We start from the raw sequence: 17,498 nt of genomic DNA, 5'->3' as shown, positions 1-17,498 counted from the left end.
TACAGAAAAATAAACTGTAATAAAATCAGTAAATAATAACAAATTAAAATTGATTACAAACATTCACTCATGAGGACAATATGCCAAAAAAATTTGACCGAAAAGACAAAACTGAATAAAAGAAAAAAAGAGTGTCCTTGGACAGAAAGACAGTTTTTATTTTTGCTGCTCACAGTATTTACTTCCTTGTAGTGTGGAGTGATTTTGCAATGAGCATGCTAACAATACTCACTGGTTTACTGATATAACACTGACAAAGCAGGACGATTGTTGGCAATATTCGGCACGTTTTCACTGAAAAACAATCGAGCGGCTTATCAATGAGATTGGGGTCTAATGTCTTTAAGTGGCGTCTTAATTGATTTGGCTTCTGGCTGTCCGCTATAATTATTTTTAGACACAGTAAACAGTGGTCTTTCGTCATTACCCACTGTATTAAAAGTCAAAGCTAAAAGGCAAACGGCACCAAAAAAGCGCATTCTCGGCGGCCGAGGTAGAACCGTAGGTGAGGGCGGTCGTCGTGACGATCCCAAGCCAAAAATGGCACTTCTCAGGCGGCAACGTGAGAACCGGACAATAAAGTGGGTCGCTGCGTGAGTGAGTCCGGTCGGAAAACGGCTTTCGAAAACGGCGGCGGCACACTGCTCTTCATATCTGTTTTCTGTGTGTGCTGAGTGCTCTTCCTTAGTTCAAAAATACTGCGCGCACTCTGAAAATGAGAGCGCCACTGCCACCCACTGAGTGGATGTGCAAGTACACTTTATTCCAGAACGGCAAAAAAAGGGGGAAAAAAAAAAAAAAAAAAGCATGTTCCCCAAGGTCACATGCGCCCCCCCCTGGCATCGCTCTGCGCCCCCCCAGGGGGGCGCGCCCCACTATTTGAGAAGTACTGCTATAGACCCTACTTACCTAGTCACAAAATGACGTGTCGCTGTATCCGGCCGCCATATTGTCCGTATTTTTAGACCTATTCTCATTGTTTTCAATTAGTCGTGCAAGTTATAGAGCAATTCATGGAAGCCCCGGTGTTATCTGACGCCGTAAACTCATTGGATGCGTTGCATAAAAGGCGTTATGTGGAAAAGCTTCAGTTTATCCATTCGCCAGATCCATATTTGATGCCTAAATCGATGTTTTTCGACCCGCTGTCTTTGCCGTCTTTGCCTGACCCTGATATTTACAACTATCTTGTCCACACAAAATCAGCCTATTCTCACATAAGTTTGAAAAACTTTAAGAGCTTGGAGGCTTATAATTGCTACGTTGCTGGTTGGGTGAAACAGGTCCTCGTACACGAAAATTCGGCAGGAATCTTGTGCTCGGAAGGTGAGTTACGAAATTTTCAATTCAAAATCTTTTGTTCTTGCTAACATCCACTGTCAAGTCTAATGTATTTCATGTCATTTGTCAATGGAGCTAGGGCTTTTAATGTTTATATGGTTTAGTGATAGCACTCTCACTACATACATATATAATATGTAATAAATATAAAGTGCGATAGCACTACTCCAGATTGTCCCTAGTTGAATTTATTTTTTGGCTTTTGACCTCAATAGTGAAATTGTAAATTAATTGTATGACAACTGTCTTATTATCCCCTTATAATTATATATTTTCAGGTAGTTCATTCACAACGTCTGAGTGTATGTTGTCGGCGATTAGCCTAGCAATGATCTTAATTGTGGTTGTCAGCCCAAAACCTTCTAAATATATATTAAATGCATCTTACCAGATATAAAATGACTACTACATAATCTGTGGTAGTCGTTTGGAGCCCAGTTTTCTTGTCGAATTGCAGCATTCAATCTCGCTCTCCTCTCCGGGTCTCTCGGAATACGGTAAAACTTCAAGTCTCTCCTTCTATCTTCTCTGTTTTTGCAACCGACCGCCACACACGACTTCACCATTTTGATTATTAATGTTAACGAGCAGAAAAACACACCATAATAGGAGGAATTTACGAAGCGCTAATGCATTAACATGACGAGTATACGGACAACATGGCGCGGGGGCGTGGCTGTGACGTCACGTGAGTAGGGTCTATAGACCCCAATCACCAACGTCACACAATCACGTGATCGCCGTATTGTGCCGCCATATTGTCCGTCATTGTGTGTCCGTATTTTCAATGATAGTAGTTTCTGAAGTTGGATTCACTTGCAAATAATGGAAGCCCCGGTGCTTTCAGACGCTGTAAACTCATTGGATGAGTTGCATAAAAGCCGTTATATGGAAAAGCTTCGGTCGATCCAGTTGCCAGATCCATATTTGATGCCCAAACCGATTTTTCCTCCCGTCCGGTCCCGTCCCTTTCGTCAGAGCTCGTCCTGAGACCACAGAATTTCCAATCATACTCCATTTTACGTCACGATGAGGAGTCGGGTACCCAAAATCGGCACCGACTCGAATATAAACCGACATTTGGTCAGCTGAGCGTCACCGTTGTCACGATTGTAAAATGAAACTTGATCGACAACGGGCCGTTGTGTGCCGAAAAATAGCTGCCCCGCGTGAAATGTCCCCCCTGACGGGGGCGCTTATTTATAACGCTTTATTGACGTGAAAACATCAAATGTTTTCATGGACGCATTAAATTAATGGATTTACGACTGTAAGATCAGTTTTAAATAATTAAATTATACAAAATATTAGTACTGTATTTTAGTAACAAATCGTGGACTGGGTCATATAACCATCTTTGAACAGAAATGTATTAGTCTACAGGTTTTCACGACCATATCCCAATGACAATCACACAGGTATGACATTTATTAGTTCAAGCAGAGTAAAATAATACATATTCACGGTACAAGAAAGTCGTTTCCGTGTGGGCGCTCCCGTCAGGGGGGACATTTCACGCAGGGCGGCTATTTTTCGTCACAACACCTGTTGTTGCGCTCGCCTTCTTGCTGCGCGACCGTGGCGACGAGCTTCGTAGTCTCCGTCTGATGATGTCTGCGATCGTGTTGGCATCATATTGATGTTTTCGCCGCTGTCTGACGGCTGACGACACAAACGCATCATGGACCGAGATAAACAAACCGTGCTGCTTTAGAGACTTGCTCTTTTAACAATGGGCACACAGCAACTACTAAAATGACTAATTATCTTCTCTGTTACTGCAACCAACACATGCCTTCACCATTTTGATTAATCAATGTTAGCGATTGTCAGGAAGGTTTTTGGGTTCGTTTACTAGGCGGTGATTCCTTAGACAAGCAGAAAAACCCACAGTAATAGGAGGAATGGACGTCGCGGTAATATGTAAACACGATGAGCTGACGGACAACATGGCGGCACCAGTCAGGGGGGCGGAGTTGTGACGTCACGTGATTGTGGTCTATATGGCAGAAAACACTCAGGTGACTTGAAGTTCCGCTCTGAGACCCCCAATTTGACCAAATTTCAAAATTGTCCAATAGGCATATGTGATATTTGGAGAGCTTAACATCTCCATTTCTGGGGGAAGAAAAATTTTGAACAGGAGGGCATTTAAAAAAAAAATGTTTTTTAAACAGCAAAACCCTAACTGGAGGCGAGAACACGCGAGAGCAGAATTAAAGACGCCAAGATTTTAACGTGAGATTATCGCGTACTTACCTTTTTTCGATCTAAAAACTCCATGTAGCATGTATCACCGAGTGTCAGGACACAGCTGTGAATGGCCACAGCCGGATTTTATGGGGATTTTATGGGTGAAACATGGTGATACAACAAGGGTCGCGATGCAGAAATCGCAGACAACAAGGAGTGGTCGAGATGTTCTTTTTCAAATATTTATCCTTTTAAACGTTATTTTTCAATTTTTCTTTGTTTGGATCAATTATTTATCATCTAACATATCGGGGAAAATGCGACAGTAACAAAAAAATACAATTAAGCGGCAGTTATTTGGTAGATATCCGTGACTTTTTTACAGACGCCAAATTTTTCATTGTGACGTCATTTGTTTAAGTTTCAAATATGCGGATGAATACTTTTTTAAAGTAGTTTTTTTTTTTTAAACACAATATTAGACATCAATTAATGATTCTAAGTAAAGATGTCCCGATCGATCGGTCCGATCACGTCATTTTCAAAGTATCGGAATCGGCAAAAAAATATCGGACATGCCTTTTTTTAATATATTTATATTTTTTAATTAAATCGTTTTCTATTTATATTTACCGTTACAGACAAAATGTCTTACACTCATCCAGAGTCTTTAGTTTTGGCTTAAAGTAGGGCTATCAAATTTATCGCGTTAGCTGCGGCAATTAATTTTTTTTAAAATTAATCACTTAAAATTATTTAACGCAATTAATGCATGCGCTGCACGACCCACTCACAGATTGTCACGTTCAATTTATAATGGCGCCGTTTTACTTACATATAGAGCTAAGAGATAACGTAAAATGAGTATAGTGAATTTAGGCAATCTTTGGAGCCTTTTTATAAATGGTTAAAGCCTTAAAATCCCTCTCTCCACAATTAGGAATATCGTGGGAAGCAATGTGGGGAAGAAAGGTAGTAGTTGTTCTTTTTCTTAACACCCTATGTTATTTCCCAACGCAGAGAAGATATATCAATTGGTGCCACTACGCACAGTAAGGGTTGCACTTCCCATCATGCATTTGAGCAGAACAGTTAAATGGCTACAGTATCATTTACTGAAAGCTCAACAAATACACTAGATGGCAATATTTAGTCACAATATACAAAGTCACATGTATCCTTCAAGAATTACAAGTCTTTCTATCCATGCATCCCTCTCACAGAAAGAATGTTAATAATGTAAATGCCATCTTGGGGATTTATTGTCATAATAAACAAATACAGTACTTACGTACTGTATGTTGAATGTATATATTCGGCCGAGTTTTATTCACTTTTTTCTTAATGCATTGCCAAAATGTATATGATCGGGAAAAATTATCTGGAATGATTGGAATTGAATCGGGAGCGAAAAAAAGCAATCGGATTGGGAAATATCGGGATCGGCAGATACTAAAGCTAAAACGATCGGGATCGGATCGGGAGCAAAAAAACATGATCGGAACAACCCTAATTCTAAGCTAAAAATGACAGTCATTTTGAATAATAAATATAATTAATTACCTTTGTTTTATGGCTGGGTTGAAACAAAAGCGGTTGCGCGACGTCTGTAAACGGGGGTTTCCAGGGTAAAAGGGACAAATTAAAAATAGTTCGGGGGCTTAATGCGCCATGAATCTGCTATGGCAGCATATAGACATATTGTTCTATCAAATACAACAGTTATTTTGGCTTAAAATACAGCAGTTTATTTTAAAGAGGGGTGCAAGAACAGAAACTGCTTTTTCAGTCTTGTCTGTGTTTTCCGCCATATATGAATTCAGTAACAACTTTACACTGTGTAAGATCTCATTTATCATAAGATAATTACAAAACGTGTTGTCTAATTCTATTATCGACCAATTTAGGTTTAAATGGGAATATCTTTCTCCTAGCAAACTGAGCCTTGGTACTTAATGAGCATTTTGTTTTGCGTTAATTATTTATAGTGGAACGTTTTTAATTGAATCAAGTCCCTTTCCGATTGTGTTAACTTGATGACTAAATGGGATTCATTAAGTTTTTTTTTTTTTTGTACTCTGTACAATGCAAGAGAGGAAATTTAAGGACTCAGTAATCTCATGAGGCCAGATAATGTGCCCCTTGCAGTCCTTTATGTATTTTGTGCATATTCCCCTTCCCCCACTATATCCATTTAGGTATGTCTTTGTAACTATGGCAACTGGTTTTGTCTGGTCCACGTATCTCCTCTCTGCAAAAATCGATTTTCCAGAGGCTGGTGACTTGCCGACCCAGCAGTTATATCTCTTTGTGAAAACATCAGCACATTTGGTCTGCCATTTCCAATGAACGTTCCCGCTTTGTGTTGGTTGGGGAAATGATGCGATGACATCAGTAAGCGAAAGACCTTTTGACAGCTGCCACTTCGCATACGGAGCACAAGCTGCGAGTTTGAGAGTTAGCATGACAGCGCGTTCTGGGAGACGCATGTACTGGATCATTTGATGCACTCACCTCTGCGGATGATGCTCCTGACACGGATGCCTTTCTGTTGGGACCTTTCAAGTCCACTTGGGGTAGAGTGGTGTTTATTCGAAGGAACTGTCACTTCATAAAGCACTGGCCATTATTTTACCCTTTGTACATTTAGGCGGCAGCGGTTGTCAAAAGTCAGCTAAGAATTGACCGTATTTTCTGGGCTATAAGGCACACCATCAGTGAACAACTTTATTTTTAGTTTGTTTCTTGTACTACTCTTTTCATGGAAAAAAAAACAATGCTGGTGAGAAATGTTCATGGTGTGACAGAACCGCACTTCCTTTGCGATTCTTGACGTGTAGATGCTATGATAAACTCCAATTGCCCTGTTGAGTGTCAAAAATGCACACGCACACACACACAAAACACTTATTTTTCTCCTTTTTTTAATAGACAAAAGAAACATAAACAAACTAGAAACTGCAATTTCTGGAGTAATTACCCTGGGGCTTTGCTGTGTGTTGATACAGATGTTAACCCCGGCCACGTTGGTTTGGGGACATTTCGGGGACAATGACAGGTCACTTCCTGACATTTGGGGGATGTTACCTAGTCATATCAGGTCATTTGGGGACATAATGGGGGCATGTACTGGTCATATCAGGTCATTTGGGGACATTTGGGGGCGTGTCCTGGTCATATGAGGTCATTTGGGGACCTGTGGGGGGCGTGTCCTGGTCATATCGGGTCATTTGGGGACATTTGGGGGGAGTGTCCTTTTCAAATCGGTTCATTTGGGGACATTTGGGGGGCGTGTCCTGGTCATATCGGGTCATTTGGGCGCGTGTCCTGGTCATATCAGGTCATTTGGGGACATTTGGGGGCGTGTCCTGGTCATATCAGGTCATTTGGGGACGTTTTGGGGCGTGTCCTTGTCATATTAGGTCATTTGGGGACATTTGGGGGGCGTGTCCTGGTCATATCGGGTCATTTGGGGACATTTGGGGGGCGTGTCCTGGTCATATCAGGTCATTTGGGGGACATGTCCTGGTCATATCAGGTCATTTGGGGACATTTATGGGGCGCGTCCTGGTCATAGCAGGTCATTTGGGGACATTTGTGGGGGCGTATCCTTGACATATCAGGTCATTTTGGGGACATGTCCTAGTCATATCAGGTCATTTGGGGACATTTGGGGGGCGTGTCCTTGTCATATCCGGTCATTTGGAGACATTTGGGGGGGGGGTGTCCTGGTCATATCAGGTCATTTGGGGGACATGTCCTGGTTATATCAGGTCATTTAGGGACATGTGTGGGGCATGTCCTTGTCATATCAGGTCATTTGGGGGTCATGCCCTGGTCATATCAAGTCATTTGGAGACATTTGGGGGGGTGTCCTGGTCATATCGGGTCATTTGGGGGACATGTCCTGGTCATATCAGGTCATTTGGGAACATTTTTGGTAACATAATTTGCCAGATGACACTTAATGACATCTGTCATAAGCATTCATTAATGCTCATGACAATGTCATGTCATAATGACAGTCTCATGGCGCCACTGTCAAAGTGTTACCAAATAACATAACTAGCAATAATGAAACAACTGGAACAATAATTGAATAAATAATTAGCACAGAACATGAATTTTGATTGTTATTTACATCTGTTGCGCTGCAGTGCATGCTAAGAGGCATGTTGGACAACAACAGTGTTGACAGCAGGTTGCAGGAGAGATTGACTGTCTCCCCCAAGGGAGCAGTGATGGCCAAATGAAGCTTCTTGAAGCAATGAAGCTTAGCAGCCAATTGGTTCAAAGCCTCATGGTGGTTCATTTGGTCTTCTGACCGTCGTATGATGCCAGTCTAATGAAGTGTTAGCGGTTAATATCTTATGGTGTAAATATCCCATAATACAGTGAGGACAGCTGCGGCCTATAGTCCAGTGCGGCTTATCTATGAACAAATGCCGTTTTTGTGTCACATTTGGTGGGTTGCGGTCAGGTGCGCCTTGTAGTGCGAAAATTACGGTATTATTCGGGCAGCTTTAAGATTGACATAGCTTTTTTTGATATTGAAAATATGAATAGATTCAGCCTGTTCTTTGAAATTCAAGAGATCACACGAAAGGCACAAGTGGTCTACTCTAGCATATTTTCTGCTTTAGATGAGATTTTCCCACCCCTAATGAGAGAACTAAATAAGAATGCAGCATTTTATTTGCATTCACTTTTCATACATAATGATGTTGTGAGTTTTGATTTCCCCAATGTACCTTGAGTACGAGCTACCACGTCCTGTTTGATATTAATTATTTCTCACATAAAAACAATGAATAACAAACAATGGACGTGTTGCAACACTTGAAAAATGAAGATGATCATTTGTCTGCTTGGCTTTTTTGTCCTTGCCCAAGGACTAGGATTTTCAAGTTTAAAATATCATCAGCTATTTATGTTTTTGTCTCCTTCAGAATGGCCCGAATTTGTGAAGACCCACTCTCCATGGTGGGCCTCTCAGATCTTGGACTGGCTACATTATGGGAAGAACATCTACGTGGTCCATTACGAGGACTTGAAGAAAGACTTGCTCTCCCATCTCAAGGGAATGGTTCAGTTTTTGGGCCTGGAAGTTTCCGAGGAGCGTCTGCTCTGCATGGAAGGTCAGAAGGACGGTAACTTCAAGAGATCGGAGCTCCGCAAACTCAAATATGATCCCTACACTCCTGAAATGAAGGCAAACATCGATGAACTGATAAGAACAGTTGACGCAGCCTTAAAGAAAATGAACATGACTGGTGTTCCAGATGAATACATGCCAAGATAATACACGTGGTACGCTCTTTTAATTTTTTTTTTCTTCATTTAAATGGAATGTCTTTGTCAAAAAGACAAATTAATTAATTCCGAATTGTTATTTCCTCAACTCATCCCGTGTGTATCCTAACCAGATAATTATAGGAGAATAAAAGGAGAAGGCGGCACCTATTGTAAATGACCTTCACGTGAAAGATGATTGCTCAAAGTATTTAACCTGCAGAACATGAATTTCTTCGATAATTTAGAAAACAATATCAACAAGGGATCACATACCTCAGCCTCCACCGGTAAAGTCTATTTGAGGTGCTGGAGAGAAGGTCGGGAAGTCGAATCTGAGATTCAGGAGGAGCAGTGTGGTTTTCGTCCCGGCTGTGGAACAGTGGACCAGCTCTATACCATCGGTAGGGTCCTCGAGGGTGCATGGGAGTTTGCCCAACGAGTCAACAGTCCCTGACAAAAGTCTTGTCGCTTATCCATTTTGTAGAAACAATTGCTAATAACAAGGGCGTTCAAACGATTAAAACTTTTTAATCGAGTTAATCACAGCTTAAAAATTAATTAATCGCAATTCAAACCATCTATAAAATATGCCATATTTTTCTGTAAATTGTTGTTGGAATGGAAAGATAAGACACAAGACGGATATATACATTCAACATACTGTACATAAGTACTGTATTTGTTTATTATAGCAATAAATCAACAAGATGGCATTAAAATTATTAACATTCTGTTAATGCGATCCATGGATAGAAAGACTTGTCGTTCTTAAAAGATAAATCTTAGTACAAGTTATAGAAATGTTAAATTACTAGGGCTGCAGCTATCGAATATTTTAGTAATCGAGTAATCGACATAAAATTCTATCGATTAATCGAGTAATCGGATAAAACAAATATATTTTTAGAAGAAGAGCAATTATAAATATACATGAGAAAACAAGACATTTCATCTAATCTTGAACCATTTTCAGTCAATCAATGTCTTTATTTTCGATGTATATTGTTGAAAACAGCCAACAATTGCATCTCAGATGTAACTAGAATAAATAAAAAAAAGACTATTTCACTGCTTTCACTCAAAAAACCTTTAGATCTTATTAAAAAAAAAAAAAAAATTAAAATATATATATATATTTATATATATGCCGTTACGCTTGATAACACACATCACTTAAAAGTTAGGATTTTCAATTGAATTGTTTGTGTCAAGCCATTTTTAAGTTCTAGTTAAGTTTTAAGTTAGTCTAAACTGTAAGTCCTGATAGGATTTTGAGTTTTTGCAGTGTTCAAAATAAATGTATGATACAGGCTGTATTGGAGCACATTAGGGACCAGTGCTACTTGGTGTTTTATCCAGCAATGACTACTGAGCTAAAATTGATAGTTAGCATTATTGAGTTTTTATTTTACACCCTCATCACTCACAACGCTATGTTATGTTAAAGCCTGTATGTAAGACACGTTAGCCACACATCGACAGTGGTCATAATTAATAGAAACCTCGCCCTCCGCAGGGCTAACGTTACGTCAGCTAGTGAATAACGTTAATCTTAGTTATTAGCGCTTAGCGCTCTTTATTAGCGCTTAGCGCTCTACTGCTTTAAGATGGCGGCTGTTTACTAACGCTGCCCAGACACGGCCGAGTCTGTCATTTCGCATATAGTTCAACATACATGTGATCTCAATGAGACGCATCAGACGCTACCTGCTACCAACGTAGCATCGTGCGGGCTAGTATTTAGCAACGTTGGCGTCGTTTGTAACGGCTGTCGGCTGCAGTAAGGTTTTTTTTTTTTTGCTTCTTCCTCTACGCATCAGCGCGTTGTCCCACATTAAAAGTAGTCCGAGCAAAATGTGATGCTTAGAGCTGTCAAAATAAACGATTACTCGAAGTGAATAAAATTACTCGGATCAGTTTTTAAACTCGAGTTACTTGAGTTGCTCGAGTATTCATTTCAGATCTAATTAAAACCCCTCTTAATGTTTTCGTTTTAATAAAACTTGTAAAAATTTCAAACAAAAAAATTAACTAGTAGCTCGCCATTGTTGATGTCAATAATTACACAATGCTCATGGATGGTGCTGAAACCCATAAAATCAGCCGCACCCAAGCGCCAGCAGAGGGCGAAAAAACACCAAAAAACACAAGTAACAAATAGACATGACACTGTCATTTTAATCTGTTTGAGCGGTGCGTGTGCGTTAATTGCGTCAAGTATTTTAACGTGATTAATATAAAAAAAATAATTACTGCCCGTTAACGCGATCATTTTGACAGCCCTACAAATAACCTGACCTTTAATTATTCAATTGGTTTAGGAAATGGCTCATATGAAAGCTAAGACCCTCCCAACAGATGGTGAATGTACAAAAATATATTTGTTTCACTGAAAAAAGATTTATCATTTAATGAACACATAAGGGTCAGATTTTGACAAGACAAAAGTTTTGTCGCCTAAAGAAAGTAGTGTAAAAATTGAACAAAAAATGTTCTTCAAATACATAAATATGTTACATAAGCGAATTAAGTAGTGAAGCTGTGAGATCCAAATTAAATATTTTGTATGACTTCCATGGGCTTCAGCAAGGACTCATACAATTTATTGATGAAGTCATCAGGAACATCAGAGAAAGTGGTCTTGCATGCCTTCCAGAGCTCATTCTTGGGTTTCGTCTTCCATGCTTCCTCTTTCATCCTACCTCAGACATGCTCAATGATGTTCATGTCTCGTGACTGGGCTAGCCAGTCCTGGAGGATCTTGATTGAAGTATGTGATGGAGCAACATCCTGCTGCGGAATTTGTCCCTTTTTGTGGTTAGGAATGTAAGAGTTAGCTAAGTTTTGTTGATATTTCAGACCATTTATGTGGCCTTCCACCCTGCAGATCTCTCAGACTGCAGACAATTAAAAAACCGCGTGGCATTTGCCAAGGCCCACAGCCTGTCAAAAGGACGGACGCTGGAAAAGTGGCAAAAGGTGGATTTTTCAGATGAATCTTCCGTTGAATTACACCACAGTCACCGCAAATATTGCAGGAGACCTACTGGAGCCCGCATGGATCCTGTTAGGGTGTGCGACGAGAGGGGATCCAAATGCAGACAAGCAGGGGTTGTGGTGAGAAATATTTGATTGGCGAGCACAAACAATAACGTGGCGGGCGTAGATCGTTCTGCTCGGGGTAGCTGAGCCGACGTGGGGCATAGAAGCTCGGCAGGAAGGCAGGCGTGGAATCCGACAGGGGCGCGCAAAGTCAGGACCTGGGGCATGAAGATAAAAGTTGTGAGCCGGGGATCAGATAAATAATTAAGTACGTGAGATGCAACTGACGTGGTAAACAGACTAGTTGATCTGGCGACGAGGTGGTGGCGTCCACTGGCTTATGAAGATGGCTGATTGTCATTGCCAGCAGCTGTGGCCGCTCCACCCGTCTGGCGTCCAACCTGCAATCAATAAAAACACCCACACCTAGCCAAGGTGGGCCAGGGCTCAGGAGGGAGGGGCCGAGGCCCTAACAGGATCCGAGATTCGCTCAGAAAACAGTGAAGTTTGGTGGTGGCAAAATCATGGTCTGGGGTTACATCCTGTATGGGGGTGTGCGAGAGATCTGCAGGGTGGAAGGCAACATAAATAGTCTGAAATGTCAACAAATCTTAGCTGCCTCTTACATTCCTAACCATAAAAAGGGACAAATTCTGCAGCAGGATGGTGCTCCTTCGCATACTTCAATCTTTACCTCAAAGTATCTCAAGGCAAAGAAGATCACGATCCTCCAGGACAGGCCAGCCCAGTCACCAGACATGAACAGGATGAAAGAGGAAGCACGGAAGATGAAACCCAAAAATGTTGATGAACTCTGGGATTCATGCAAGTCTGCTTTCTTTGATGTTCCTGATGACTTCATCAATAAATTGTATGAATCTTTGCCAAAAGTTATTAGCAATTGTTTCTACAAAATTGATAAGCGACAAGACTTTTGTTAGGGACTGTACATGTGTTTTGTGCATCTGGAGAAGGCGTTTGACCGTGTACCTCGGGCAGTCCTGTTGGCGGTGGTCCGGGAGTACGGGGTACAGCCCCTTGGTAAGGGCTGTTCGGTCCCTGTACGACCGGTGTCAGAGTTTGGTCCGCATTGCCAGCACTAAGTCGAATTTATTCCCAGTGAGGTTTGGACTCCACCAAGGCTGCCCTTGTCACCTATTCTGTTCATAACTTTTATGGACAGAATTTCTTGGCGCAGCCGAAGCGTTGAGGGGGTCCGGTTTGGTGACCTCAGCATTGCATCTCTGCTTTTTGCGGATGATGTTGTACTGTTAGCTTCATCAAGCCGTGACCTCCAACTCTCACTGGAGCGGTTCACAGCGGAGTGTGAAGCAGCTGGGATGAAGATCAGCACCTACAAATCCGAGACCATGGTCCTAAGTCGGAAAAGGGTTGAGTGCCCTCTCCGGGTCGGGGATGAAATCCTTCCCCAAGTAGAGGAGTTCAAGTATCTTGGGGTCTTGTTCACGCGTGAGGGTAGGAGGGAGCGGGAGATCGACAGGCGGATCGGTGCAGACTCTGCACCGGTCCGTAGTGGTGAAGAAGGAGCTGAGCCGAAGGGCGAAGCTCTCGATTTACCAGTCGATCTACGCTCCTACCCTCACCTTTGGTCACAAGCTGTGGATCGTGACCGAAAGAACAAGATCCCGGATACAAGCGGCTGAAATGAGTCTCCTCCACACGGTGTCCAGGCTCTCCCTTAGAGATAGGGTGAGAAGCTCGGTCATCCGAGAGGGACTCGGCGTTGAGCCGCTACTCCTCCGCGTTGAGAGGAGCCAGCTGAGGTGGCTCGGGCATCTGGTTCGGAAACCTCCTGGACTCCTCCCCAGAGAGGTGTTCCGGGCATGTCCCACCGGCAGGAGGCCCCGGGGACGACCCAGAACACGCTGGAGAGACTATGTCTCTCGGCTGGCCTGGGAATGCCTTGGGATCCCGCCGGAGGAGCTGGTTGAAGTGGCTGGGGAGAGGGAAGTCTGGGCTTCCCTGTTAAAGCTGCTGCCCCCGCGACCCGACCCCAGAGCAAGCGGAAGATGATGGGTGGATGGATATTCAAACATTCAAAATAACGCTGATGATGAGTGCAGCCACTGCTGTGATGTATGTGACATCAACTATCTGCATGTTCGGACATGTAAACAGTAATACTGTAGACTTCAAAACAGGTATAAAGAAGCTAAAAAAACAGACAAACAGGCAGACGCTCTGGATAGTTAACGTTATTTTCAACCTGTTGCGGCCTCTTTTCTCCATTCGAGACACAAACAAAGCCCATTTCACCTCTTGGGTGGGTTTGCCTGCAGCCATTTTTAATTAATGCAAGGGCGTAGGTTTGCATAGGGACTGTAAGGACATAAAACCACCAGCTTTTCAGGATGCTCATATTGTCGCCACCAACTTTTTAGCAACCTTATTTGCATTTTATAATGAGTTCAGTTACATAGGTCATTTAGATTGACTTCCTATATGTTGTAAGGATAAAATAGACCCTACTAATATTAAGTGAATTATTTTCGTTATGTTCAGACTCACATTAATCCCTTTTCTCTTGCTCAATTTGCATTTTTTTTCACGCACATTTGATTGGTTGATTACTTGACCCCTTTCCCGCCACACAGACAGACACGCACACTCACACTGCCCTGACAGATTCATGTCGATAACATGCCGCCTCCTCCGCCCATTCGAAGAGGAGAAACATTCGAAGTATTTTTTTGACCATCAGCAGCAACTGCAAGTAATGTAAAAAGACATCAATGTTGTGGAGGTCGGGGAAACACCACTAATTTTGCTACTGAAAGTCTGACTTTCATCAGAGTTAGCATAACATTAAATTGTTGCTAACCTTCAAAACTGTTGCGGTCAGGCCAGCCTCCACAAGGAACAACGAAGTCAAGCTCGTCGTCCCTCATTTGGATCATTCTTTGCATTATGTGCATTACGGTAATGCAACGCGGTGGCTTCAGAGTGTAAGTCCCTTTAAAGTGCCTGTAACAGCATTAAAATATCTTAAATACCATTATTATGTGAATTAGAATCATATTTTGAGACGATTCGACTATAAAGCGATCAAAGCGCGGATGACGAGAAATTAATCTGCCGTTTAGCCCCGCCTGTCATTATTGCGCTCTAGCGTCCCCAGCTGGAGGATGATGTCGGCAGAGTCATGATTTCAGCTGATTTAGAATTCAGCTCATTGAGGGGGATGATTCAGAATGAGGAAAATTGCGACAGAGAGCAGCAAAATGTCATTGTTTGAATCTCTCTACTCCAATATTTTTACAGGATATTCTTTTTATATAAGTATTTTTCCCCAATTGCTGAATAGATGGTATGGTCATGACAAATAACAGTCTTGTGCTAAAAGGAATATAAAATATTAAAAATGCATTTATTCAGTATGACAGGGCAAAATTACTGCATAATAGTCAAAACTGTCGGTATTTTATGCCACCGGCGTTAGTCAGGCTTTTGTCATTTCCCTGCCACAGCTTCGGAGACAGAGGAAAGAGCGTAAACAAAGCAGGAGGCGTGACAGATAGCCGACATGCTAACCCGAACCGAGCGGTGTTTCCAAATTTTCTCTGCGGCGGGCAGGCAGTGCTCGTTGCCGGGGAAAGAAGGGGAAACGCCGAAACAAATCACACAAAAGTACCCCAACTCATGTCCAGTGTTGTTAATCTTACTGAAAAAAAGTAACTAATTATAGTTACAAATTACTTCTCCCAAAAAGTAATTGCGTTAGTAACTCAATTACCTGAATGTAAGAGTAATTAGTTACTTGGCAAAGTAATTGGTGATAATTACTTTTTTTTTTTTTCCTCCAAAAAAAAAAAAAAAAAAAAAAAAAAAAAACATTGGCCACACTATGTGAAGTTTTTTGTGAAGGTTTTTGGTACAATTGGCCCGAGCCCAATTCTTTACCCTAATTTACCCTTTACCCTGAATCAGCTGTTAAAAGTTGTTAAAATTGGTCCCATTATTGCATTAGTTCCCTTCTCTCTACTTTCGACATATGAAAGTTTTAAAACCGTTTCATCATTTAAAGATAGATTCAAGTCAAGATTTTGCCGATTTAGAAGTATTTTAGATAAAAAGTTACTTAGGTTCGCTAGGAAGGTTCTCTACAACAGAGCCGTCCTAAAAAGTACTGCTTTAAGATGGCGGCTGTCTACTAACTCATTTAGTGCCATGTCTGTCATTTTGCATCTAGTTATATCTATGTACAGTACGTGTGTTATCTATCATGTCTACCATATCTACCATAACATGCGCGCGTAGTTTGTACTAGCTATCGGCTACAACATGTATTATTGGAGCTACCTAGCATCGCGTTTGCCCGGCGTCACAACTTTCTTGCCTCCTCCATACTCCTGCTCTGTCGTCTCGGTGAGTCCCTCTCCCTCAGACTTTTCGACCAATATAGTAACGCATGCCTTTCCGTCCTTAGTAACGGTAACGGCGTTGCCAAGATGAGAAAAGTAATTAATTAGATTACCCACTACTGAAAAAAATAACGCCGTTAGTAACGCCGTTATATTGTAACGCCGTTATTAACAACACTGCTCATGTCACACACGGCGGCGGGGTTGATTGTCTCCACCGATCCGCCAGCTCACGGCGGCGGGCAGGCAGTGCTTGTTGCCAGGTAGAGAAGGGGAAATGCCGAAAATGCAAACAAAACAGGAGTAGCATTATCACACACAAAATGTAAGCCACCTCCTTATCAAAATATTTGACACAATATAAAACACAAAGCTTACTCACTGAGTTATCCGTCCAATGGTCTCGATTGTCGGACTTGTTTTGCCCATCGCGGTGAACAAGAATCTTTTGGAAATCCAAAAAGCCTCACAACACTCTCCATGGTGCAGCAACAAAAGCCTGCAGCACATTGGGCTGGCGTGATGCGAAAAATAAACAAATTAATCCTCAAAATCAGCCAAGATCAGACGCCGCTAACTACACATAAAATGTCACACATTGTGAACATGCGACGAAAACTATGGCTATTTTTGTCTCGTCTCATCAGATGGAAACTAACATGTGTCTTATTATGTTTTAGTCTCCCAAAACTATCAGGAAAACGCGGGCAGGCAGGTGGTGTGTGGACCCAAATGCAGGGAAAGGGAGGCGAGGCAGGTAGACGGTGCAAAAATAATTTAATTAAGGCAAGAAAAAACAAATAATGTGGAGATCCCAAAAAACACAGCAAACAAAACTCAGGTCACTAACAAAAGGCTGGGTATCAAAAACTTACTGAGACGAACACGAGGGCTTGGAGAAAACTGACGAAAACAGGTCCGGACATGCACATGGACAATGACAATGACGCAACAAGGAGTGAAAAGAAAATGGGAGCTTATATACACACACGCAGACAAGGGGGAACGAGACAACGAGGAACAGCTGGGTAACACAGGAGGATTCAGTTTGGAGGATACACTAGGATAAGGTACCACAGGTGAAATCAATGGGCAATCACAGGGACAAGTCACACTAGGAGAAAACCAACACAAAACCTAACACAAAACAGGTTTTTAGCTCATTTTGTCTCGTCATCGTCATGAAAAAAATGTTCGCTGATGAAATATTTTCGTTATCATCGTCGACGAAAGCAACACTGTTAA

At 41.9% G+C, this 17,498-nt stretch overlaps 1 protein-coding gene across 3 annotated transcripts in view; it reads left to right on the top strand.

Annotated features, from left to right (window-relative positions):
* wscd2 (WSC domain containing 2) overlaps positions 1-12,458 on the top strand; it is a 222,076-nt gene extending 209,618 nt beyond the window's left edge. For all 3 annotated transcript variants that reach the window (XM_057833088.1, XM_057833087.1, XM_057833089.1), the window contains one exon: positions 8,484-12,458. In XM_057833088.1, coding sequence (XP_057689071.1) covers positions 8,484-8,836 — 353 coding nt within the window. In that variant the 3' untranslated portion in view covers positions 8,837-12,458. The remainder of the gene's footprint in view (positions 1-8,483) is intronic.
* Positions 12,459-17,498: the final 5,040 nt, after the last annotated feature.

Source organism: Corythoichthys intestinalis, chromosome 3 (genome assembly GCF_030265065.1).
Source record: "Corythoichthys intestinalis isolate RoL2023-P3 chromosome 3, ASM3026506v1, whole genome shotgun sequence".
Lineage (NCBI taxonomy): Eukaryota > Metazoa > Chordata > Actinopteri > Syngnathiformes > Syngnathidae > Corythoichthys > Corythoichthys intestinalis.
Note: the sequence above shows the minus strand (reverse complement) of the source record. Positions and strands in the feature narration are given on the sequence as shown.